General features: G+C 42.8%; 2 protein-coding genes across 2 annotated transcripts; both read right to left on the bottom strand.

The window, feature by feature from the left end:
* Positions 1–203: 203 nt before the first annotated feature.
* Positions 204–15,138, bottom strand: LOC121585995 (aldehyde dehydrogenase, mitochondrial-like). Its single transcript, XM_045218536.1, has 7 exons — positions 14,940–15,138; positions 14,159–14,263; positions 7,031–7,171; positions 2,509–2,588; positions 1,366–1,477; positions 499–627; positions 204–374 (listed from the first exon to the last, which is right to left on the bottom strand). Exons 1-7 carry the CDS (start codon positions 15,054–15,056, stop codon positions 219–221), a joined length of 840 nt encoding a protein of 279 aa, XP_045074471.1. The 5' UTR covers positions 15,057–15,138; the 3' UTR covers positions 204–218.
* A 5,230-nt stretch (positions 15,139–20,368) lies between these two features.
* Positions 20,369–21,776, bottom strand: LOC121585457 (telethonin-like). The gene is made up of 2 exons (XM_041901798.1): positions 21,516–21,776; positions 20,369–21,283 (listed from the first exon to the last, which is right to left on the bottom strand). Exons 1-2 carry the CDS (start codon positions 21,665–21,667, stop codon positions 20,881–20,883), a joined length of 555 nt encoding a protein of 184 aa, XP_041757732.1. The 5' UTR covers positions 21,668–21,776; the 3' UTR covers positions 20,369–20,880.
* Positions 21,777–26,070: the final 4,294 nt, after the last annotated feature.

Genomic DNA, 26,070 nt, shown 5'->3' with positions numbered 1-26,070 from the left:
AGAGCATGGAGCTGCTTAGACAGCACAGGGCTCATTCTCATTCACACACTAATACGCCAAAACACATTGGCCATTTGAAAGAAATATCAGCACATACAGTATATCCAAATATACATACAATTGGGCACTTGCAGGTGGTTGATTTTCATTTCTGAGATTATATGATTTATGCAGGTGTCATGGGATTGGTTAATCATCTAAGATTACTAAACAGCGACTCAGTTCTTTGAGCTGCCTGAGGTATGGGCTCTCTGTCTTACCTCAGTAGATCCTGTGAAAGCCACCTTATCCACATCCATGTGGGAGGCGATGGCAGAACCAGCAGATGGACCCATACCAGGCAGGATGTTCACCACACCTGGAGGGAAGCCAACCTGAGAGAGAGAGAGAGAGAGAGAGAAAGACAAATGTACTAGAGTTGTGCATACTTCATTGAAACTGTGCTAAGTGTGGTAAGGAGGGTGTGTGTGTGGTATATGTGTGTGTTTGTGTACCAACCTCCTTGATGAGACTGGCCACATACAGGGCAGTGAGGGGGGTCTGCTCAGCCACCTTCATCACCACTGTGTTGCCTGTAGCCAGAGCTGGCCCCAGCTTCCATGCCTGCATCAGCAGAGGGAAGTTCCACTGAGGGAAGACAGAGGGAGGAAGAGAGTGAATGGTAAATACAGACCATATCAAACGTGTGCATAAACGCGTGCATAGACATAAATCCATGCATGCACTCAACACATTAAAGTCCAGGCTGCCACTATATTTATACAAAACAGCCTTGCAGCCCTGCCAGGTTTTGGAGGCAGGGTTTCACCTTAAATGATCCCTATCCCTTCCTCCCTCCCTCCTCCCATTGGCTGGTGGGACTGAAGCCAGCTCACTGAAACTGCTCTGCCAGCTCTTGTTTCCTCTCCAGTCTCTTTCACCATGACAGACTGAGCAAACACACCAGTTCTCACAGGCAAGAGGAAAGGGGCCACAAAATGGAAACGCTGGTAATACACTAGTGACATGTTAGCTGGTTAGAAATACCAAATTTGAACATGAACTACTGAGAATGTTGCTTAATATTCATCAAGGAGGTCCATTCCTAACCCCTGAACAGTTTAATATTAATCAAGGAGGTCCATCCCTAACCCCTGAACAGCTTAAGATTCATCAAGGAGGTCCATTCCTAACCCCTGAACAGCTTAGGATTCATCAAGGAGGTCCATTCCTAACCCCTGAACTGCTTAGGATTCATCAAGGAGGTCCATTCCTAACCCCTGAACAGCTTAGGATTCATCAAGGAGGTCCATCCCTAACCCCTGAACAGCTTAAGATTCATCAAGATCCGTCGTTAACCCCTGAACAGCTCCTTCACTCACTCACCGGTATGATCTGGCCACACACACCGATGGGCTCATGACGGGTGTAGCAGAAGAAGTCTCCATCAATGGGAATGGTCTTCCCCTCCCACTTATCTGCCCAGCCTGCATAGTACCTGTGCACACACATACACACAGAGACAGTAAACACTTGGACTCAAGAATCCTCAAAAATCTTATACCTTTCAGATACATCAAAAGGGATATGGGGGATGTCAATACTTCAACTGCACTAAATAAGTAATTACTACATTCCATATTCAGTAAATACCAGGAGGACACTAGACTCCTCAGTAGGGCTACCATGTATACATGTTTATTATGAAAGAGAACTGCAGCAACTATAGTTTCAGATATCAAGAGTAGAAGGAAATGAGGACAATGTATCTTTGACCGTTAATGGATTTGTTTTCAAAGGAAACTGTAAATGAGTCTATTTACAATCCTTTGAAAGGTAAACAAGCACACCTGCAGTAGATTGAGATAGTGATTGGATCCACAGTGAGTATACAGTAAGCAGTCTAGGTCATGGTGCTGGGTGCCAGCCAATCAAATAAGGGAGCTTTGGCAGTCTGCAGTCACATTCTTGTAAGAACTAATTCACAGTCACTCTCACCCTCTTTTGCCCCTCTCTTTCCCCATCATTCTGTCTCTGCCTCTCCCTACAACTTCACACACACTTACAAATGTAACAAACATTCAGCCATATAGCAGAATGCCACATCTGGCACTTAAGATTTATGACAACTCATACATTTTGGTTTGCAGAAAGTAATAATAATAATAATATTAATATTAATAATAATAATAATAATGTATTACATTTGTAAAGCGCTTTTCATTATACAGAATAATCTCAAAGTGCATAAAATAACAACCAAATAGAATTTTAGAAGGCAACTGACAAAGAACACAGCTGACGCTACAAGGGACAAGGTCACCAAGGAGCACAGCTATCAACAGAAAGCCTAGAAAGGTCTTTAGGCCCGTTTTAAAGGAGCCCAGCGTCTGTGGTGCCTTCAGGTGGTCCGGGAGGGCATTCCAGAGGCTGGGGGCAGTCGAGCTGAAAGCCCCATCCCCCAAGGATAAAATGCATGCGTTCATTCCACTGCTCACACACACTGCATTTTATATTACTGTGACTGACCTGAGGCACTTGACCACCATGGGCACGTCCACGCTGTAGGACACAGCATAGGGCTTCCCATTGTCCAGGGTCTCCAGTTCCTATGGCAAAATAAGGTAAAAGTGTCAACAGAGTTCCGCCATGGCCTAAATAATAAAGGTTGATTGAGGACAGATAGTAGCAAGGCTGCATTCTGTATTACGTAACATTGTCAAACAAAGGTGTCATTGTACGCTGATGATTCATGTTGTTTTCTTTTAAAGCCACAATTTGGATCCCTCCACAGCCTTATAGAGGATCTAGATACGTTTTCTAACCTCTCTGGATTACAACCAAATTATGATAAGTGTACTATATTTAAGCAATAACGCATGAGGGGGTGTGGTATACGGCCAATATACCACGGCTAAGGTCTGTTCTTATGCACGACGCAACACGGAGTGCCTGGACACAGCCCTTAGCCGTGGTATATTGGCCATTTACCACAAACCCCTGAGGTGGCTTATTGCTATTATAAACTGGTTAAAAACTTAATTAGAGCAGTAAAAATAAAATGTTTTGTCATACCCGTGGTATACGGTCTGATATACCACAGCTGTCAACCAATCAGCAACCAGGGCTCGAACCACCCAGTTTATAATATGTATTGGATCACTAAAAAATACAACTTTTACATTACTGTGTAGTTTACCAATAAAATAGTCTGATGGTGATGTGGACATACTCTGTATTCATATCCCGGAACGAAGAAATGATCTCACTACAATACATTTTAATAGAAGTTAGCAAAAATAGATAAGATCTTGCTACCATGGAAAGAAAAATACCTGTCTATTTGTGGAAAAATCTACCTGATTAACTCTTTAGTCATATCTAGTTTACCTATTTGCTTATGGCTTTGCCTACACCTAGTGACTTGTTTTTTAAATTATACAAGCAAAAATAATTTCAATTTTATTTGGAGCGGCAAGCCAGAGAAAATTAAAAGGGCCTATTTATATAATTAAAATGAATTCGGAGAGCATAGATTATTAAATATTAAAGCATTAGACCTCTCACTAAAGGCTTCAGTCATAGAAAAGTTATACTTAAATCCGAACTGGTTCTCTAGCAGATTAGTAAGAATGTCTCACCCCATGTTCAAGAATGGCCTTTTTCCCTTTATTCAGATTACAACCTCTCACTTTCGGTTATTTAAAATGAAATAATCTCCAAAATATCACTATTTTTAAAACAAGCCATAGAAAGTTGGTTGCAATTTCAGTTTAATCCACCAGAAAAGACAGAACAAATAATGCAACAAATATTATGGTTAAACTCAAATATACTAATTCATTTTTAAAAAACATTATTTTTGGAATAAAATAAATAAATAAAAAATCTTTGTAAATGACATCATAAATACGACTGGTGGAGTTGTCACACATGCAGCTAACAAAAATATATGGAAATGTCTGCTCTACCCAATATTACAACCAACTAATTGCAGCATTACATCCCTCTCCTATTCTCGCTATACACCAAGTCACTTGGCTCTGTCATATCCTCACATGGCCTCTCCTATCATTGCTACGCAGACGACACACAACTAATCTTCTCCTTTCCCCCTTCTGATAACCAGGTGGCGAATCGCATCTCTGCATGTCTGGCAGACATATCAGTGTGGATGACGGATCACCACCTCAAGCTGAACCTCGGCAAGACGGAGCTGCTCTTCCTCCCGGGGAAGGACTGCCCGTTCCATGATCTCGCCATCACGGTTGACAACTCCGTTGTGTCCTCCTCCCAGAGTGTGAAGAGCCTTGGCATGACCCTGGACAACACCCTGTCGTTCTCCGCTAACATCAAGGCGGTGACCCGATCCTGTAGGTTCATGCTCTACAACATTCGGAGAGTACGACCCTGCCTTACACAGGAAGCGGCACAGGTCCTAATCCAGGCACTTGTCATCTCCCGTCTGGATTACTGCAACTCACTGTTGGCTGGGCTCCCTGCCTGTGCCATTAAACCCCTACAACTCATCCAGAATGCCCCAGCCCGTCTGGTGTTCAACCTTCCCAAGTTCTCTCACGTCACCCCGCTCCTCCGTACACTCCACTGGCTTCCAGTTGAAGCTCGCATCTGCTACAAGACCATGGTGCTTGCCTACAGAGCTGTGAGGGGAACGGCACCTCCGTACCTTCAGGCTCTGATCAGTCCCTACACCCAAACGAGGGCATTGCGTTCATCCACCTCTGGCCTGCTGGCCCCCCTACCTCTGCGGAAGCACAGTTCCCGCTCAGCCCAGTCAAAACTGTTCGCTGCTCTGGCACCCCAATGGTGGAACAAGCTCCCTCACAACGCCAGGACAGCGGAGTCACTCACCACCTTCCGGAGACACTTGAAACCCCACCTCTTTAAGGAATACCTGGGATAGGATAAAGTAATCCTTCTACCCCCCCCTTACCCTACCCCACCCAAAAAATTAAATAAAAATAAAAATAAAAAATAAACATTTTAAAGTGGCTATAAGGTGAATGCACCAATTTGTAAGTCACTCTGGATAAGAGCGTCTGCTAAATGACGTAAATGTAGATGTAATTACTGCGAAAACAGAAGAGACAAGTGGAAGGGGGAAAAAGTAAGGAACTTGTCTGTCGGCCCTGCATTAAAGACGACCCTGGTTAAAGAAAATTGTGATAATTAAAAAAGTATACCGGTTTCATTTAAGGACCAAAAAATTGACAGCTGTGCCATATAGATTGCAAAATAGTTGGGAAGAGATTTTCGATGTACCGATTCCATGGCACATGGTTTATGAACTGATACACAAAACGAAGCGATAGATGGGATGGGTTGAGAGTAGCTGAAGGATGGGATTAAAAACAAACAAAAGTTAACTAAAGTAAAATATACTGTGTCCGTAAAATGTATATAGTATGTATAAGCTGGAAGTAGAAGCCTAAGTGTTGTTGTCCATTTATTTATTTTGAATATAATATTATAAAATTGTATTTATTTTAATTTAAAAAAAGATATGGGGGATTGGAAATGATTCAGACAATTACATTGCTGGAAGCCATCTGCAATATTAAGGCAGATCTACCCCCTAAAAAAATTGTTTTATTAAAAAAAGATGTCAGATTGCTATACCTTCCTAGAAAGAGCTAATAGATATCCAGTGTTGTCCACAGCAGCATACAGTATGTATTTAGAGGTAGGCTCTGTAACATGCTGCTAATGGACTAAACAGATGTTATACTATAACATTATCATATCAAATTACAGGGACTATTTTCTGCTACAGGGTGTTAATCAGTTCAGAGTCCAGTTAAACACCAGTAACCCTCACTTTAGTTAGGTCACATTAGAATCAAATATTTTGAGACTGTTGCACAAGCAAGACACAACCCAGGGAATGAATTGGCTCATCATCAACAGAGTGAATCAACGATTAGTTCCATGCACCATTTATTTGGGAACAAAAGAGTAGATGTGGTCAACATAACACGCACTACAAAATGTATCTAGCTACAACATTTACAGTCACGTACAGTTAATGTTGAGGACATTGGACTGTACATACTTCAACAGATTGGCCGGTCTTATAACAATTACAAGTACTGACGAGTCACTGGTGTTGGCTTGGCTCTGAACAGACTCCCTCTCACATACACACCATATCCATATTTAACATGTAGGTGGGGCCGGTTCAGTGGACAGAAGCAGTGTTATTTCCAGTCCTGATGGACCTTGTACCCCTGATAAGCCAATCTGACAGTAGTTAATCAAGTACAATCTAAATACTGTCCTAACAATCCTACTCTCTTGTAATACACCCCCCCCCCCCACACACACAGAGACACAAACTAAGCAGTTTGTTTCTCTCTCCAAGAACCAATCCCTTGCGTAAGCTAAAGGAAATCTGATTTGAGCAGGGCCTCATTTACCAGGCAAAGTAGGGCAGCTTCCTGTGCTGAGGCCGTTCATTATTTTATCAAAACAAGGCCAGAGAAACCCTTTCACCACAATAACCTTTCCCCTATTACTTTCACCAAACAAGCCAAACCTGTAACATAACACCAACAAATATGCATTGTGTATGTCTTGGAAGAGCAGCACTAAGGAATTATTTTACACCACTTCCCCAGCGGTTTCTCAGTGTTGATCCTAGCCGTGACCCTTCGTCTCTATCTCTACCATGTGACTTCAGCGCGGGAGCTGCACAGGTCAGCAACCTGTGGAATACAGGACTAATACACTGACTCTGCAAAATATGGTGCTGCTGTTCACAAGCCAAATAAATCTATCTGAACATACTTTTTTTGAAGATAATATTTCTAGGTAAAAGGGAAAAGGTTTCCACCACTGGAAGCTAACATTTGTCATCAGACAAAGCACCGTGCCAGTGCCACACAAGTAAACTCTAATACAATCCCAACAACTTTGCTTTCTTTGGCATGAGTGCCAGACCAGGAATGTTGTGCATCTAATTAGCCGCTCATAACACCACTTCAAGTGAATCATTTCCATTGACCAGCAGTAATGGGACTGCGTCACTGACCGCTAGGTAGGCTGTGTCCCTCTCGATTGCATCTGCCAGCCGGCTCAGGAGCAGCCCGCGGTCCGACGCATCCATGCGTCGCCATGGTGACCCAAACCTGAAGGCCTCCCTGGCAGCCTTCACAGCCTTGTCCACATCTGCCTGGAGAGAGGGAGGAGGCCACAGAGGGAGACGAAAAGACAAGCAATATTAGATTATATAACTTAAAAAAGAACTTATCAAGTAATTCAATTACGACAGTGTAATAACATAAATAAGATGGTCACACACCTGACCCCTGCAAGACTGTGCTCTAATTACACCTGTTGTTAAGGTTAACCTTTTCCCTGGTTATTTTACCCTCTCGTCCTCCTACCACATCTAATTGTCATGTTTCTGCTTCAGGCAACTTGTCATTGTCTTAGTATGCTAAGGATGTAGTTTTGTTGGAATACAGAAACAGTGAGGGGCCTGTTCAAATGCTTTGAAAATGCCGTCTTCTGTCCTCCCTTTCTTGAAGTAGTCATTATGACTGCATAGGTCCAAGCTATGCAGGCTAGTGGAACCCCTGCTTTCACCTATCCAATTACAGTTGAAGTCAGAAGTTTACATACACTTACAGTGGGGAGAACAAGTATTTGATACACTGCTGATTTTGCAGGTTTTCCTACTTACAAAGCATGTAGAGGTCTGTAATTTTTTTATCATAGGTACACTTCAACTGTGAGAGACGGAATCCAGAAAATCACATTGTATGATTTTTAAGTAATTAATTTGCATTTTATTGCATGACATAAGTATTTGATCACCTACCAACCAGTAAGAATTCCGGCTCTCACAGACCTGTTAATTTTTCTTTAAGAAGCCCTCCTGTTCTCCTCTCATTACCTGTATTAACTGCACCTGTTTGAACTCGTTACCTGTATAAAAGACACCTGTCCACACACTCAATCAAACAGACTCCAACCTCTCCACAATGGCCAAGACCAGAGACACAGTAAGGACATTAGGGATAAAATTGTAGACCTGCACAAGGCTGGGATGGGCTACAGGACAATAGGCAAGCAGCTTGGTGAGAAGGCAACAACTGTTGGCGCAATTATTAGAAAATGGAAGAAGTTCAAGATGACGGTCAATCACCCTCGGTCTGGGGCTCCATGCAAGATCTCACCTCGTGGGGCATCAATGATCATGAGGAAGGTGAGGGATCAGCCCAGAACTACACGGCAGGACCTGGTCAATGACCTGAAGAGAGCTGGGACCACAGTCTCAAAGAAAACCATTAGTAACACACTACGCCGTCATGGATTAAAATCCTGCAGCGCACGCAAGGTCCCCCTGTTCAAGCCAGCGCATGTCCAGGCCCATCTGAAGTTTGCCAATGACCATCTGGATGATCCAGAGGAGGAATGGGAGAAGGTCATGTGGTCTGATGAGACAAAAATAGAGCTTTTTGGTCTAAACTCCACTCGCAGTGTTTGGAGGAAGAAGAAGGATGAGTACAACCCCAAGAAAACCATCCCAACCGTGAAGCATGGAGGTGGAAACATCATTCTTTGGGGATGCTTTTCTGCAAAGGGGACAGGACGACTGCACCGTATTGAGGGGAGGATGGATGGGGCCATGTATCACGAGATCTTGGCCAACAACCTCCTTCCCTCAGTAAGAGCATTGAAGATGGGTCGTGGCTGAGTCTTCCTGCATGACAACGACCCGAAACACACAGCCAAGGCAACTAAGGAGTGGCTCCGTAAGAAGCATCTCAAGGTCCTGGAGTGGTCTAGCCAGTCTCCAGACCTGAACCCAATAGAAAATCTTTGGAGGGAGCTGAAAGTCCGTATTGCCCAGCGACAGCCCCGAAACCTGAAGGATCTGGAGAAGGTCTGTATGGAGGAGTGGGCCAAAATCCCTGCTGCAGTGTGTGCAAACCTGGTCAAGACCTACAGGAAACGTATGATCTCTGTAATTGCAAAAAAAGGTTTCTGTACCAAATATTAAGTTCTGCTTTTCTGATGTATCAAATACTTATGTCATGCAATAAAATGCAAATTAATTACTTAAAAATCATACAATGTGATTTTCTGGATTTTTGTTTTAGATTCTGTCTCTCACAGTTGAAGTGTACCTATTGTGATGTCACGAGAGGCTGTGTCCTGGAGGGACGTTACATCCCCCTGAGATGGCTGCAAACCCAGACAGCTATGGCTCCATCTGCTGGTATGGTCGGGAACTCCACCCCTCTATGGCCAATCTTCCCACGCAGCTGAAACAAATGAGGAGCTGATGAGCTGAAGGTTTGGGGAAGTGAAGAGACACAGTCTCCAACCTGGGCTCTCTGGAGGACAAGAGTGCTGCACGTCCACTTCCATGAGGAATATAAGGATTTGGAGATACTTACCTTTGGGAAATACTCACCTTTGGATATATGCACCTGTGGAAATACGTGAGAGACATTTGGAAGGACTTTTTGCTGGGTTGGCCACTAGCTGCAACGTGGACTACAGTAAGGCTGGGGAAAAGTTATCTGAGCGAGTGAGAATTATGATTTTGGATGTGGAAGAGACATCCCTGAACTGTTAACCCTTAAAGAGCCACAAGAGAACAGAATTTTGTTATATTTTCGTTAATTTCCCAAGAGCTATAATAAAATCCTTGTTTTGTTTGAACCTTGTCTCCTTGCACTACTTGAGCAATCCCGCTGAAAGCTGTGTAGCCTCTCGTGACGTCACAGATGGTGGAGAATACAGGCACGCTCAAGCGTTAATAGTGCATGTCAGAGGAGGATACCGAAGGTTTGATCACCCAGTTTTCCAAGTTGGCCGTAGGCTCCCCGCCGACTGAAATGGAGGACATATTGAAAGCCCTTGTTGCTGGCCAGCAAGCCCAGATGCAAGCAAACGTGGCTCTCTTGGAGGAGCAAAAGAAAGCCAACCTTCTGAAGGCAGAGGAATTGCAGTTGCAGAGACAGAGGGTTGTCCAAAATACCCGCCCAATAAAGGCAAGTGACTTTATATCTAAGATGGGAGCTACCGATGACATTGAGGCATACCTGCATGCATTTGAGGCCACGGCCACTAGGGAAGCCTGGCCCAAGCAACAGTGGGTTGGTCTGTTAGCCCCCTTTCTAACCGGGAATCGCTGAATGCTGTCCGGGACCTGGGCCCTGACCAGGTTACTGACTATGATGCCCTGAAGTCTGAGATCCTCAGCAGATATGGACTCACAAAGTTTGGTATGGCCCAGCGCTTTCACAGCTGGACCTTCCAACTAGACCAACCTCCTCGGGCGCAGATGCATGAACTTGTCCGAATCGCAAGGAAATGGCTGGATCCGCAGAGGAATACAGCAGCGGCGGTGGTGGAGGCCGTTGTGGTGGATCGTTACCTACGCGCCCTGCCTTATGAGGCAAAACGGTTCATCAGTCAACAGGCCTTGACCACGGCTGATCTGACCGTGGAAGCTGTGGAAAAGTACCAGGCCACAGCGGAGATGCTGAATGCTTCCCGAAAAGACCCCAGGAGTGCGGCCCCACCACAAATGGGAAGAACCCGTCCAAAGGACCCCAAGGTCTCGAACCCAGCCACGTCAGGACTTATCCCGGCTCCAGGGGGAGCCAGAAACCAGACGGGTCCAAGAAGAGTACACCAGGAGGGGGAAACTCGACAGTGTTACTGGTGTGGGGAGATGGGACATATCTCCTGGCAGTGTGGGAAACCAGCCGATGAACCTATGCCCACTGCGGAGTCCTCCAGCTCAGCACCCACACACCGTTTTGCCTCGCTCTTGGGAGTCGTAGATGGCGGCCCAGATCGACCCCCCCCACCTGCCCGGTAACTGTGAATCACCATGATGTGGAGGCCTTACTGGATTCTGGTAGCCGGGCCACCCTGGTGCGTAAGGATTTGGTGGGCCCAACGTGTCTGACCCCGGGGAAAGTCCTCCCCAGTTTCCTGTGTCCATGGGGACACCAGAGAATACCCCATTACTGAACTTACAATGACCAGCACACGGGGAACCATACACACGACGGCGGGGGTGGTTGATTCCCTCCCCCGTCCCTGTCCTAATTGGACGAGACTGCCCAGCCTTTTACCCACTCTGGAGAGAGTCTCAGGAGAGGATAACCCGAGTACCTCGGAAACGGAGAGGCAAGACTCATCCTGGGAAGGCTCCGGTGCAATCCTCCGAGTTACTCACTCCCGCCCGGGCTCTGATAGGGATGGCAAGTGCCCAGACCGACACAGAGACGGAGCTACAGAATCTGGACAAAGAACTGTCTGGTCTGAAGGGGACCGCTGAGAGGTATCGTTTGTTAAAGCAACAGTTAGACATGAAGACAGAAGAGTTAGATATCCTCCAGGCTAAACTCCAACAGAGCTCCTTCCATAAGCAACAGGAGGAGCTGGAGAGAGCTGCGCAGGACCATCGAGGAGTGTGGGGAGACCCTGCGCAGTAGTAAGGAGGTCCAGAAGAAGGCAGAGGAGAAGTACAAGGTGTTGGAGAACAAGATGAAGAATGCGGAGGCAGAGAGAGAGAAGGAACTGAAAGCTGCTCAACAGAAGCTAAACTCTGCTAAAACCAAGGCTGATGCGTTCAGTAAGAAACTCAAGGAGAGACAACAGGAGGCTGAGTCCCTGGTCCTAGAGGTGGAGGAGTTGAAGAGAGAGCAGGCTGGCAAGCACCACGGCAATGCGGACGCCCTCTCCCGGCGTGATGCCTTCTTCGCTGCCTTTACCCCGACGAGGACGTCGGTCCCGAGGAGGGGATGTGTGATGTCACGAGAGGCTGTGTCCTGGAGGGACGTTACATCCCCCTGAGATGGCTGCAAACCCAGACAGCTATGGCTCCATCTGCTGGTATGGTCGGGAACTCCACCCCTCTATGGCCAATCTTCCCACGCAGCTGAAACAAATGAGGAGCTGATGAGCTGAAGGTTTGGGGAAGTGAAGAGACACAGTCTCCAACCTGGGCTCTCTGGAGGACAAGAGTGCTGCACGTCCACTTCCATGAGGAATATAAGGATTTGGAGATACTTACCTTTGGGAAATACTCACCTTTGGATATATGCACCTGTGGAAATACGTGAGAGACATTTGGAAGGACTTTTTGCTGGGTTGGCCACTAGCTGCAACGTGGACTACAGTAAGGCTGGGGAAAAGTTATCTGAGCGAGTGAGAATTATGATTTTGGATGTGGAAGAGACATCCCTGAACTGTTAACCCTTAAAGAGCCACAAGAGAACAGAATTTTGTTATATTTTCGTTAATTTCCCAAGAGCTATAATAAAATCCTTGTTTTGTTTGAACCTTGTCTCCTTGCACTACTTGAGCAATCCCGCTGAAAGCTGTGTAGCCTCTCGTGACGTCACACTATGATAAAAATTACAGACCTCTACATGCTTTGTAAGTAGGAAAACCTGCAAAATCGGCAGTGTATCAAATACTTGTTCTCCCCACTGTAGGTTGGAGTCATTAAAACTCGTTTTTCAACCAAACACAGATTTCTTGTTAACAAACTATAATTTTGGCAAGTCGGTTAGGACATCTACTTTGTGCATGACACAAGTAATTTTTCCAACAATTGTTTACAGACAGATTATTTCTCTTATAATTAATTGTATCACAATTCCAGTGGGTCAGAAGTTTACACACTAAGTTGACTGTGCCTTTAAACAGCTTGGAAAATTCCAGAAAATGATGTCATGGCTTTAGAAGCTTCTGATAGGTTAATTGACATAATTTGAGTCAATTGGAGGTGTACCTGTGGATGTATTTCAAGGCCTACCTACAAACTCAGTGCCTCTTTGCTTGACATCATGGGAAAATCAAAAGAAATCAGACAAGACCTCAGAAAAAAATGGTAGACCTTCACAAGTCTGGAGCAATTTCAAAACGCCTGAAGGTACCACGTTCATCTGTACAAACAATAGTACACAAGTATAAACACCATGGGACCATGCAGCCGTCATACCGCTCAGGAAGGAGATGCGTTCTGTCTCCTAGAGATGAACGTACTTTGGTGCGAAAAGTGCAAATCAATCCCAGAACAACAGCAAAGGACCTTGTGAAGATGCTGGAGGAAACAGGTACAAAAGTATCTATATCCGTAGTAAAACGAGTCCTAAATCGACATAACCTGAAAGGCCGCTCAGCAAGGAAGGAGCCACTGCTCCAAAACTGCCATAAAAAAGTCAGACTATGGTTTGCAACTGCACATGGGGACAAAGATCGTACTTTTAGGAGAAATGTCCTCTGGTCTGATGATACAAAAATATAATTGTTTGGCCATAATGACCATCGTTATGTTTGGAGGAAAAAGGGGGACGCTTGCAAGCCGAAGAACACCATCCCAACCGTGAAGCACGGGGGTAGCAGCATCATGCTGTGGGGGTGCTTTGCTGCAGGAGGGACTGGTAAACTTCACAAAATAGATGGCATCATGAGGAAGGAAAATTATGTGGATATATTGAAGCAACATCTCAAGACATCAGTCAGGAAGTTAAAGCTTGGTCACAAATGGGTCTTCCAAATGGACAATGACCACAATCATACTTCCAAAGTTGTGGCAAAATGGTTTAAGGACAACACAGTCAAGGTATTGGAGTGGCCATCACAAAGCCCTGACCTCAATCTTATAGAAAATGTGTGGGCAAAACTGAAAAAACGTGTGCGAGCAAGGATGCCTACAAACCTGACTCAGTTACACCAGCTCTGTCAGGAGGAATGGGCCAAAATTCACCCAACTTATTGTGGGAAGCTAGTGGAAGGCTACCCGAAACGTTTGACCCAAGTTAAACAATTTAAAGGCAATGCTACCAAATACTAATTGAGTGCATGTAAACTTCTGACCCACTGGGAATGTGATGAAAGAAATAAAAGCAGAAGATAAATCATTCTCTCTACTATTATTCTGACATTTCACATTCTTAAAATGAAGTGGTGATCCTAACTGACCTAAGACAGGGAATTTTTACTAGGATTAAATGTCAGGAATTGTGAAAAACTGAGTTTTAATGTATTTGGCTAAGGTGTATGTAAACTTCTGAATTCAACTGTATATTGGATCAGTGATTACTCCAAGGAACCGAGGATGTAAGTCTTGTATTTAGACAGAACAGGGCCAGGTATCAAGGCAGTTCCAGCCACTGACCTTGTCTGCCTCAGCCACCTGACAGATGACCTCTCCTGTGGCTGGGTTGATGGTGGGGAAGGACCTCTTGCTGACAGCATCCTGCCACTCATTATTGATGAACAGCTGTAATGAGACAGAGGAGATTTGATTAGGCTCTATGTTTAGATTACAGATCTTATCACAACTGTTTGATTCAACAGACCGAAAATAAATTGGAGCCAGTATAAACATTGTATTGTCCAGTTGCATCCCATTACTTCCCTTCAGTTCTTATTTGTGCAATATTGTAAGATACTGTCTCTGACATAATATTACAATGGTATATAATTTCCCCCAAAACAATTTAACAGAAACGCATACATGCACATTATGTGTGTTGTGGCTCTCTATGTACAAGCTGGCCTTTCAACTCTAGCAAAAGTGTTATTAATGCACCCCTGGAAAGTTTCTGGCTGTCTGCCACATTACAGTTTTGCATAACACCATCATACCCAACAATTATCTAGTGTATATGTAATTCAGTTGACCTAATGTATCGAATAAGTAAGATGTGAACGCAATTGTCAAAATCTAATCAGCTACGTTCTCACAAAGGTTCAATCAGGTCAAGTGTTTTAATGTCAACAAGAGTTATCAACAAGTAGGCCAAAAGATATTGCAATTCTCACGTATGCCTAGTTGCCTTGCAATGAATTACACATGACAGAAATACACTAAACTGATAATTTCAGTCGTGTGCAGCAATGATATAATAGCTACTCAACATGTCATTCACAGGTTGTGAATGCTTATCGCTTACCTTGTTATAATGCACTTCGGGCTGTGCGCTTGGAACGGGGATGGCAGCCGCCGAATACTGACAATTCGCAATGCCAGAGATTCGAGGCAAAGTTCGGGATAACACAATTCGGAGCATCGTGCTTCTTCAACACAAACGTGTGTGTCAACCAGGGAGAGAGGGCGGCGGGCTTTCACAAAGTACGGTACAGCGAAGTCGATCGTCATCTGTCACCCGCCCCCAAGAGCATGCGCAGTAGAGCCTTCCTTAGATTAGTTTACAAAGTGAAATGTAGGCTATAGCGCCTACATCAATACCTCTCAAATTCATAAAGGGGAAAAACGTTGGTGGAAAACATAACATAAATGAAATAAAATAAAACAGCAAATCACACCTCAAAAACACATTTTGTTACAAGACTTCACTTCATCTTTGCAACAGCCTCCCCAACATCCAAAATCATTTAGAAGAAACTATTCAACCAAGGTAAGGGAAACATTTACTAAGCAATTTTATAAATGAGGGCACATTCTCAACACAAGAAATCATGAGCAAAAACAAGCAGACAAGTTATGCACACCCTCATTCCCAGTGGTGTAAAGTACTTAAGTAAAAATACTTTAAAGTACTACTTAAGTCGTTTTTTGGGGTGGATCTGTACTTTACTTTACTGTTTATATTTTTGACAATTTTTACTTTACTTAAATACATTCCTAAAGAAAATAATGTACTTTTTACTCCATACATTTTCGCTGACACCCAAAAGTACTCGTTACATTTTGAATGCTTAGCAGGACAGGAAAATGGTCCAATTCACACACTTATCAAGAGAACATCATCTCTACTGCCTCTGATCTGGTGGACTCACTAAACACAAATGCATCATTTGTAAATTATGCCCGAGTGTAGGAGTGTGCCCTTGGCTATCCATAAATTTAAAAAAAACACGAACATTGAGCCATCTGGTTTGCTTAATATAAGGAATTTGAAATTATTTATACTTTTTCTTTTACTTTTTATACTTAAGTATATTTTAGCAATTACATTTACTTTTGTATATTTAAGTACTGTATATTTAAAACCAAATACTTTCATACTTTTGATCAAGTAGAATTTGACTGGGTGACTTTCACTTTGACATGTTCTATTCATGTATCTTTACTTTTACTAAAGTATTACAATTGGGTACTTTTCCTACCACTGCTCATTCCACAGAAAAAGAAGCCTATCGCCTACATCGACCATAGCCCAAAGGCCGGCAGATGGTGATATTGAGTTGTTTCATTTGACCGTCCACCACCATGCTAGAGTGGCTATAATGCCAAGGAATGCTAGTCCCAGATGTTGGATATCGCGTTTAGCCAATCAGGTTGCAGCAGTCTGTTGTTAATCCCAGGCTGAAGGGTGGCGCAACATCATGAAGAGGCATTAGCCACTCTAGCATGGTGGTGGAAAATGGTGTTTCATAAAGAAAGTATGCTTATCCCCCCCCCCCCACACACCTTCTCGCTATTAAATCAAGTTAAGGAGGAAATCGACACCTTTGCAGCCTGAATGATGACTGTTTAATGTATGAAGCGGTCCACAGGGGATACAAGTGTCTGCATGCATTCCCTCTGGATGGTAATATGAAACGACTCGATATCGCCACCTGCCGGCCTTTGGGCTACGGATGGGTTAGCTGACAATGTGACAAAAACAATTGGCAGGTTAGGGATTACCTGGAGGAAAATTGGCGAGGTCATGCTTTTTCAATTTCAGTCAAGGGGAGGATTTAGTATTTTTTAAAAATCTAGTCCAGGGGAGGGTCATGTCATTTGTAATCGATGAAATGTCAATATTTCTCAGTGTTTTAGAATTAGTTGCTTATTAGGTTATATATAGCCTATCAATGTGTGCCAAATGCAGCCCCTCATCTCTGATTCTTAGCTGGTCATGCAATATCAAGGACGGGTGCGCAACTATGGGGCAAAACAGGGTTAGCTTAGATTGGTGACAACATGTAAACTATATATAGTCTCCAATGTTTATTGAAAATAAATACATTTGCACAATGAGCACTTGTTGTCTCTCAAATACAACATTACAGTTGTTGGTTAGCTAGCTAGTGAATTATAGCCATATTAGCATTGACAGGAAATCAGTCAAAACACCTCAAAACAAGATATGGTATCAAGAACAAGATAAAACTAGCTGAAACGAGACACTTACGATTCCCCACATGGCAGTTTTTTGTCATTGTTGCTAGCTATCTGGCCATCCAGAACCACAACAACTCACAGACTTCTGCCCCATTAAGGGAGTGAAAATGCACATCGTTTTTGTGAAGTTGTCAGCTAACCAATCTATAGGCTATTTAGAGTGGTCTCAATCAAATGATCCATAGCCTATAGCCTATAGGCTACGAAGTGCAGATATATTTCTAAGATAGCTGCTGGGATGGTGTAAATACACCTAGGCTGTATTACACACTGCAATGGATATTCCAACCCTGAGCCCCGGCCTGCTCTGCTCTTGCTGATCAAAAACATTTTTTGTCCTGCCTAACCAATGGCTGTGCTGTGTAGGCCTAAGGTGGCAGTTGAGGATGAGAGTCCAAGGCTTTTTTTATTAGGCCTAGTCTAAAAATGCACTATCTTGAGTGCAGACTAGCCTATAGCCTATGTTCTGTTCAGTTTGAGGAGAGCACAAAGATGAGAAGGAGGACCGGAGGTCAACTTTGATAGCTTGCTACTACTATCATTTATTTTATTTAAAGCAATATGTTTCTTGCCCATTATGTATTTATCAGAGTTATTGACATCACAATAAACCAGATTTTAGTAACTTATATTGTGGTGCTGAAACTTGAAGTAGGAGCCGCAGCACAATCGTAAATGGACAGCTCATGGTGCTGAAAGTAGGCAAATTCGAGTAGGCATAATTCATTTCAACATCTTCATTTTAGTTAGACTTTACTAACAACAAGAGGGCTTTGTGTTGGAGCATATTTCTTCCTATTTAAGAAATAAGAGATAGGCCTACCTGGTTGACAGACGAAATTAGGCTATAGGCTGCTATATCCATAGATTTGTCAGTCAATTCCTCCACCCACCATGCACTCTTTAAATAGCCTACCTCCGTGTCAGTGAAGGGCTGTTAAGTTAAAACCAAGACTTGAATTGAGGGGGTATGGGAGGGTATGCCATAGGCCTACCTTTTATTAAAGAAAATGGTAAAAAGCACAGGCCTACCCCTTGTTAGCTTAAGATTTTGAAGAAAATAAAACAAGGGTTTAGGTAAATATATTTTGCTGAAGGGAGGGCCATCCTTTTCAGAGAGGTCAGATTTTCTCCATGTAACCCTTATTATAAAAAAAAGTTCACTCCCTTAATGGGGCAGAAATCCATGAGTTGTTGTGATTCTGGATGGCCAGATGGCTAGCAACAAGGACAAGAAACTGTTGTTTACATGCTGTCAACATTCTAAGCCAACCCCATCTTTTTTGCCCCATAGTTGCACACGCGTCGGTGTTGTTGCTAAACAACCAACCCATCGATTAGTGAATATGAACCATGTGAACCTTGACTAGAGAACTGTGCACCCATATTTCAGAGGCAGTGCCTTTATAATAGTGGTGGATAATGTCAGACTGTTCAAAAGAGACAAATGTTTACCCATGAAACAGGATCTGGCCTGCTAGCCCAATTAAGTGAGTTAGATAAGGATAGATAAGACAGGTGCTTTATCAACTTCCTGAAAACCTGCAAAGCTCTGTTGAGACACATTGTGTGGCTGTGAGATCAGCAAGGCCTTAGTAGACAGTGATGTGTATAAACCCTGGATTGCTGATGCTATGTAATGGCCAATGAGAGGCTTTGAAGCTACTGGCCGCCATATTGGTACTCCCCAGAAGGAGCAGTCCTCCATAGGAATTAATGGAATTCTACATTATTTCAATCAAATGTTTAAAGGACAAAATTACATGTATTTAAGTATTTCTTTTTTGTAGTGGGGACAGTAGCATTTGGAAGAAGAAAAAAAAAGCTTTCAGGAATATTTTTCATGTTCAGTTCACTTAATATAATTTTAAAGTATTCATTAAGGTGTCTGCAATAGAATATACTTGTCAAAAACAATTGTAGACATTAATAGATTCATTTTTATAGCTTACAAAATATATTTTTTACAATGGAGGAGGAACACCAAAATGGCTGTGTGGTCGCTTCAAAACAGCGCCCCCTGTCCATTTTTAATAGACCTTAGTACTACATTCGGGGATATATGGTAATCCTTGAGGCATGGTAATCCTCTATCTGCTGTATCTACGGCCAGGAGCTAGCCATTTCACCCCACCCCAGACAAGGGTGCTGGTTCCAGGCTGAAGCAGTAGCCTGGGGTGCCCAAGGTTCCTATGTGGGAAGGTGGGACAGAGGTGTGGAACTGTAACTGAACTTGAGCTAGGAGGACCGTGGACGGGACCTCTAAAGATCATTCAGCTTCTGCTACTGTGATGCCTAGTCACTTTACCCCTGCCTTTATGTACATATCTGCAAATACCTCGTACCCATGCACAGTGATATGGTTCTGGTACTCCCTGTATATAGCTTCATTCTTTTGTATTTTATTACTCTTGTGACAAATACAATGTCATTTTATAGATTTTATTGGATTTTGACAGCAGTGCTCTACAGAGTGGGGCAACTACACTGAGTGTACAAACATTAGGAACACCTTCCTAATATTGAGTTGCACCCCATTTTGCCCTCAGAACAGCCTCAATTCGTCGGGACATGAACTCTACAAGGTGTCTAAAAGCGTTTCACGGGAATGCTGGCCCATGTTGACTCCAATGCTTCCCATTGTGTCAAGTTGGCTGGATGTCCTATGGGTGGTGGACCATTCTTGATACACACGGGAAACTGTTGAGCGTGAAAAACCCAGCAGCGTTGCAGTTCTTGACACACTCAAACCGGCACGCCTGGCACCTACTACCCCCCCGATTAACTATCTAATGTTAGCTAAAGGTAGTAATGAATAAATTGGCTACATTTCTTTAAATTGACAATTCTGTGAACTGTCTTGTGCATGTTTTAAATTGACACAATACCTGTTAGCAAAAGTGTCAGCTAGATATGACCTGCAGGAGCTTGCAGGGATTTGCAGTCTTGCATGATGTCTACTTTGATGATAATTAGCATTTTCGAAACTGAGAGTAAATGGAACCGAATATATTGATAAAAGTCACCTTGTCCTAGAGAGATTTAAATGGTTATCAAAACGTTACGCCAGGGTAAGTCTACACAGCCCTTATTTCCCTATGGGAAAAATGAATGGTGGAAAAACGATTGGAACCATTTCCCTGTTTGGGGCTCTATTACACAGAACATTTAGAATCTTGTTATTGATATCCACTATCAGCAAGTCTGTCTGTGAATGAAATAAAATAAATACACCTGTGAAAATACATATTGAATGGGTGGGAGATGAGATCCCATACATTTATTATTTGATTTTGACTTTGTCATTTATTACATTACAGATCACATTACAGTACACCAGTCAACATTTTACATATAGTATATGAAGTGGATATACATTTCCACCCTGATGCTTTACCACTAGATGGCAACATTAGCTTCTGTTTCCTTGTATCGCAGCACCAGCTAATGTCCATGAAAATACCTTAGAGGTCCTACATGAGGTTTGCCAAGAAAAAACTTTCCTAGGTTGAATATACTGACCATAAAGTCTATGATACTGACCCAGAAAATGGTGTCATGCACTGTTCGATTCAAATTCACTTTATCCTTTCCACATGTTAACAGCTCCCTCAACATATTTTTCACAGCCAGAATTATGTTAAAATTAAAAGTCTCTTTTATAAAGAAATTAATAATTCCCTTTCCCTTCGCTCATTTACACATTGCTGATATCATTTCCCCTGATTTGACCTCCAACGTCCTACATTCATTCTTCCCTTTCAACCCCTGAAGGAGTGTGAAAACTCACGTGTTGGGGATATAAGACTAGATGCCCTGAAGTTAACACGGATAGGTTGGGAGACTTTAGGCAAGTCCTTTGTGATTTCGAAAATCTCCTGTTTATCTGAACATACTCCTTTGGCGATCGTCTCAAACTCCATGATAGACTTGTACTCTGATGGAGAGGGAGTTCTGTACAGGTCTTTGGGCGAGGCGGCTTTGCTGGGAGTGAAGATGGGCACACGGAGGGCGTTCTTGTATGGCAGCTGGTACTCCTTCAGCATTCCACCCCTTGTGCCCATCTTGATCTGCTGACTGGGGTTTCTCTGGACCAAGAAATGAGCCACCTGTTTCTGCTTGTAGGTCTCCTTTCTCGAGTAGTCATTTTCAAACAATGTGGTCCTTGAATCAAGCAATAACATTTTTTAAAGAGCAGTCTGAAAGTGTATTGCTGTTCTTACTGTTCTTAGACACGTGATTAGTAAGACCAATATAATCTTTTTGAAAATGTGTTCATTTAGTGAATGATAATAATGAATTTGTGGCACACATTGAACATGAACAACAACACTCAGCTGGATCAGTGATTTAAAGCAACATTTTATAAAACGATCTATCATGTCACTATACATACTGTTGTTCTGGTCTTGTTTCCATCACCAAGTCTAGCCAAGTGGCCTGGTAGGACTCCTTCTTCTCCTGGTCCTTCTCCTTTACATCGCAGTGGGCATTCACCAGATACACATCCCCACTGTTTAGACTGTTAATCTTATGTGTGTAGAGCATAGTGGAGAGAGAGATGAGAAAGTTGACTGACTCCCTGTTAGATGTGATAATATATAGGCTTCTCTAGAACTTGCTTTTGGCTGGAGATGAATGACAGTTGGTCTGTCTGTGTGTGAGGTTGTGTGTTGTACTGTGGTTCTCCAGAGCCTCTTATAATGTTACGGTTCTATTTTTACCCTACTACATCATATCATTGCCAATGCTGTCACCGTGGTTGGCTCAGGTTGGTTGGCGTTTCAGGTTGGTTCATAGCTGTCCTGTGAGGAAGGCGACCAGTGGAAAGAGTGACTAACACCACTTTAATTTCATTGAGTTGTATTAGCCAGTCCAAACCACACCAAGAGGTTAAAGGTGAGTCATGCTCCTCAGACTTCTCAGATACCTCATAGGCTAAATGCTTCAGGATATTGCTCAAGGTAATACGACCTCTGGGGCCAGAGTTGAGCGCATAGTATAAAAGTAAAAGTAAAAGTAAAATGTATTTAATCTTTCACCCAAATGTCAGAGCCAAAGTACAGGGAACATTTTGACCTTCATCTGAATGCATTTAACATTCATTCACCATCTCCTTTTCCCCCAAAGAATTGTACAGTTGTATAAATAAACCTAGGTGGAGACTTAGAGTAATGTTCGGAGTCCATTGTTCTTGTATCATACATCAAAGTTGTCATCATCAGTGCATGTATTAGTGGACAGATTACCCAGGTATTCCTCAGTAAGGGTTGCCCTTTACTTATAGCTTCACAATAATTCCATGTGATGATGTAGAAGTATGGATCCTGGAAATGCTTGCACAAACTCTCTTTACATTGGCCTTTAACAATACAGATTTTGTCACAGAACGTATTTGACCACAGAGTAGTAAAGCATATATTTAATATATTTTCAACATCAAGGCCTTTTTAGTGATGCCATACATGTTATCTAGACCATTTTCTAAAGAAAATAGAGAATTGTACAAGTTTATGTGTGTCTTTATTGATCACCAATCAAACAAAACAATATTTTATGCCACATTTGTCATAGACCAACTATGGGTCTCACAAGCAAGTTGTTGTGTATACATTTGCTTTCTGTTAAAAAAAATGTGATCTTTGCTTAACACCATTTTAATAACAACATGGTAGATTAATCATCGAAACTAAGAACTGACTATTTAGATGTGATCATTTCCTTCTAATCATAGTTTTAGGGAGGAATCCAAACACCAATCAAACTACACTGAACAAAAATATAAACGCAACATGCAACAATTTCAAAGATTTTACTGAGTTACAGTTCATATAAGGAAATCAGTCAATTAAAATAGGGCATAGGCCCACCCACTGGGGAGCCAGGCCCAGCCAATCAGAATGAGTTTTTCCCCACAAAAGAGCTTTATTTCAGACAGAAACAGAAATACTCCCCCCCTCAGAAGAAACCGGATGTGGAAGTCCTGGGTTGGCATGGTTACACATGGTCTGCGGTTGTGAGGCTGGTTGGAAGTACTGCCAAATTTTCTAAACCAACGTTGAAGGCGGCTTATGGTAGAGAAATGACAGGGATGTAAACAAATTTGTGCACAGAATTTGAGAGAAATAAGCTTTTTGTGCATATTTTTGATTTCAGCTCATGAAACATGGGACCAACACTTTACATGTTGCGTTTATATTTTTGCTCAGTATACATCGATAAATCATGGCTGATGGGTGTATGAGACAGTATGACGGCCTCTTTAATTGAAGAACGTCAAGTGCCAGCTGGGGAAAATATTTTGGATCATTCTGTAAGGTGCATGGTCAGGTTTCAGAGTCATTGCCAGATCAACAGCCTCAGAAACAGGCTGTCAACCTCGACAGCTATGCCCCAGCCCCAGCCACTTTCTGAAGCTATGTCCCAGCCAGCCCCTGCGCCAACCACTTTTTGTCCCACTGAAAAGGACACTATGACATGAAACAGCTTCATGCGATGAGTTCAGCGGGTAGGCATGTGAGCAATGATTGATGCAATGATGGAAGATTGAAGATGCCTCCCTGAACTGACATTCTCTGCATACCTCATACCAACTTTCCCTCTTTCCAGCTTTGAAAATGTACTGTAGATGATTCAGGAACAGAACAGTCAAAGATGATGATGTCATAATTCAGTGCCACATGCCATTGTCAGCAACAGGTGCTGCAGCTGTTATCATGCATTGCTCCAGGAAGCTACATTGGTGTCACAAAGCTTAGTACCTCAAATACAGTGGGGGAAAAAAGTATTTAGTCAGCCACCAATTGTGCAAGTTCTCCCACTTAAAAAGATGAGAGAGGCCTGTAATTTTCATCATATGTACACGTCAACTATGACAGACAAAATGAGAAGAAAAAAAATCCAGAAAATCACATTGTAGGATTTTTTATGAATTTATTTGCAAATTATGGTGGAAAATAAGTATTTGGTCAATAACAAAAGTTTCTCAATACTTTGTTATATACCCTTTGTTGGCAATGACACAGGTCAAACGGTTTCTGTAAGTCTTCACAAGGTTTTCACACACTGTTGCTGGTATTTTGGCCCATTCCTCCATGCAGATCTCCTCTAGAGCAGTGATGTTTTGGGGCTGTCGCTGGGCAACACGGACTTTCAACTCCCTCCAAAGATTTTCTATGGGGTTGAGATCTGGAGACTGGCTAGGCCACTCCAGGACCTTGAAATGCTTCTTACGAAGCCACTCCTTCGTTGCCCGGGCGGTGTGTTTGGGATCATTGTCATGCTGAAAGACCCAGCCACGTTTCATCTTCAATGCCCTTGCTGATGGAAGGAGGTTTTCACTCAAAATCTCACGATACATGGCCCCATTCATTCTTTCCTTTACACAGATCAGTCGTCCTGGTCCCTTTGCAGAAAAACAGCCCCAAAGCATGATGTTTCCACCCCCATGCTTCACAGTAGGTATGGTGTTCTTTGGATGCAGCTCAGCATTCTTTGTCCTCCAAACACGACGAGTTGAGTTTTTACCAAAAAGTTCTATTTTGGTTTCATCTGACCATATGACATTCTCCCAATCCTCTTCTGGATCATCCAAATGCACTCTAGCAAACTTCAGACGGGCCTGGACATGTACTGGCTTAAGCAGGGGGACACGTCTGGCACTGCAGGATTTGAGTCCCTGGCGGCGTAGTGTGTTACTGATGGTAGGCTTTGTTACTTTGGTCCCAGCTCTCTGCAGGTCATTCACTAGGTCCCCCCGTGTGGTTCTGGGATTTTTGCTCACCGTTCTTGTGATCATTTTGACCCCACGGGGTGAGATCTTTTGTGGAGCCCCAGATCGACGGAGATTATCAGTGGTCTTGTATGTCTTCCATTTCCTAGTAATTGCTCCCACAGTTGATTTCTTCAAACCAAGCTGCTTACCTATTGCAGATTCAGTCTTCCCAGCCTGGTGCAGGTCTACATTTGTGTTTCTGGTGTCCTTTGACAGTTCTTTGGTCTTGGCCATAGTGGAGTTTGGAGTGTGACTGTTTGAGGTTGTGGACAGGTGTCTTTTATACTGATAACAAGTTCAAACAGGTGCCATTAATACAGGTAACGAGTGGAGGACAGAGGAGCCTCTTAAAGAAGAAGTTACAGGTCTGTGAGAGCCAGAAATCTTGCTTGTTTGTAGGTGACCAAATACTTATTTTCCACCATAATTTGCAAATAAATTCATTAAAAATCCTACAATGTGACTTTCTGGATTTTTTTTCTCTCATTTTGTCTGTCATAGTTGACGTGTACCTATGATTAAAATTACAGGCCTCTCTCATCTTTTTAAGTGGGAGAACTTGCACAATTGGTGGCTGACTAAATACTTTTTTTCCCCACTGTACATCAGCAATTCTTCAGCCTAACTTCACATGGAAAATGTAATGAACAAGCTGTCACAGGCTATGGCGTGGGTTATTTGGCATTACCCTCTAGCCATGAGGCTGAAACTCAGTAAGCTGGTATTGGGAAATGACAGGCATCTTGGGTTCATCCCAATGAGAACAGCCTGTTCTGTTGAATCCATCAGTTTCTGAGGAAAATATTTATGAAGCAGAGTTATAATGGCACTTAAAGTAAACGAGCAAAGGTTGATTTCAAACAACAACAACAACAACAACAACAACAACAACAACAACAACAACAACAACAACAACAACAGAGCATAATGTTACTTCTGATTGAACCTAAAATACTTTTTGTCTGTTTCCTTTCCTCGGATAATGCTTTATAACATATAAAATATGATGCATCACCCTCCAGGTATGGTATCAAGACTAATTAAAGGTTGAGTAGGCTAACTAAGAATTTTGTCCACAAATGTACTGACATTTTTATATTATATGTAAATAGTTTATGATTAGTGAAAGCCATAATATAGTTATTTTGTTAGATACTTCATCCTATTAGCAGAAATC

Source organism: Coregonus clupeaformis, unplaced genomic scaffold (assembly GCF_020615455.1).
Source record: "Coregonus clupeaformis isolate EN_2021a unplaced genomic scaffold, ASM2061545v1 scaf1642, whole genome shotgun sequence".
Classification (NCBI taxonomy): domain Eukaryota; kingdom Metazoa; phylum Chordata; class Actinopteri; order Salmoniformes; family Salmonidae; genus Coregonus; species Coregonus clupeaformis.
The sequence above is the reverse complement of the archived record's forward strand: the minus strand, read 5'-3'. Positions and strand labels throughout refer to the sequence as shown.

What these genes read in the sequence shown, in the direction of transcription:
- LOC121585995 (XM_045218536.1), bottom strand. Translation starts at nt 15,056, where the DNA reads ATGCTCCGAATTGTGTTATCCCGAACTTTGCCTCGAATCTCTGGCATT. An exon ending in CCGAAGTGCATTATAACAAG is followed by an intron (nt 14,264 to 14,939) that starts GTAAGCGATAAG and finishes GTCTCATTACAG; the next exon opens with CTGTTCATCAATAATGAGTG. An exon ending in AGGTGGCTGAGGCAGACAAG is followed by an intron (nt 7,172 to 14,158) that starts GTCAGTGGCTGG and finishes CCCTCTCTCCAG; the next exon opens with GCAGATGTGGACAAGGCTGT.
- LOC121585457 (XM_041901798.1), bottom strand. Translation starts at nt 21,667, where the DNA reads ATGCTCTACACACATAAGATTAACAGTCTAAACAGTGGGGATGTGTAT. An exon ending in GAAACAAGACCAGAACAACA is followed by an intron (nt 21,284 to 21,515) that starts GTATGTATAGTG and finishes GCTTGATTCAAG; the next exon opens with GACCACATTGTTTGAAAATG.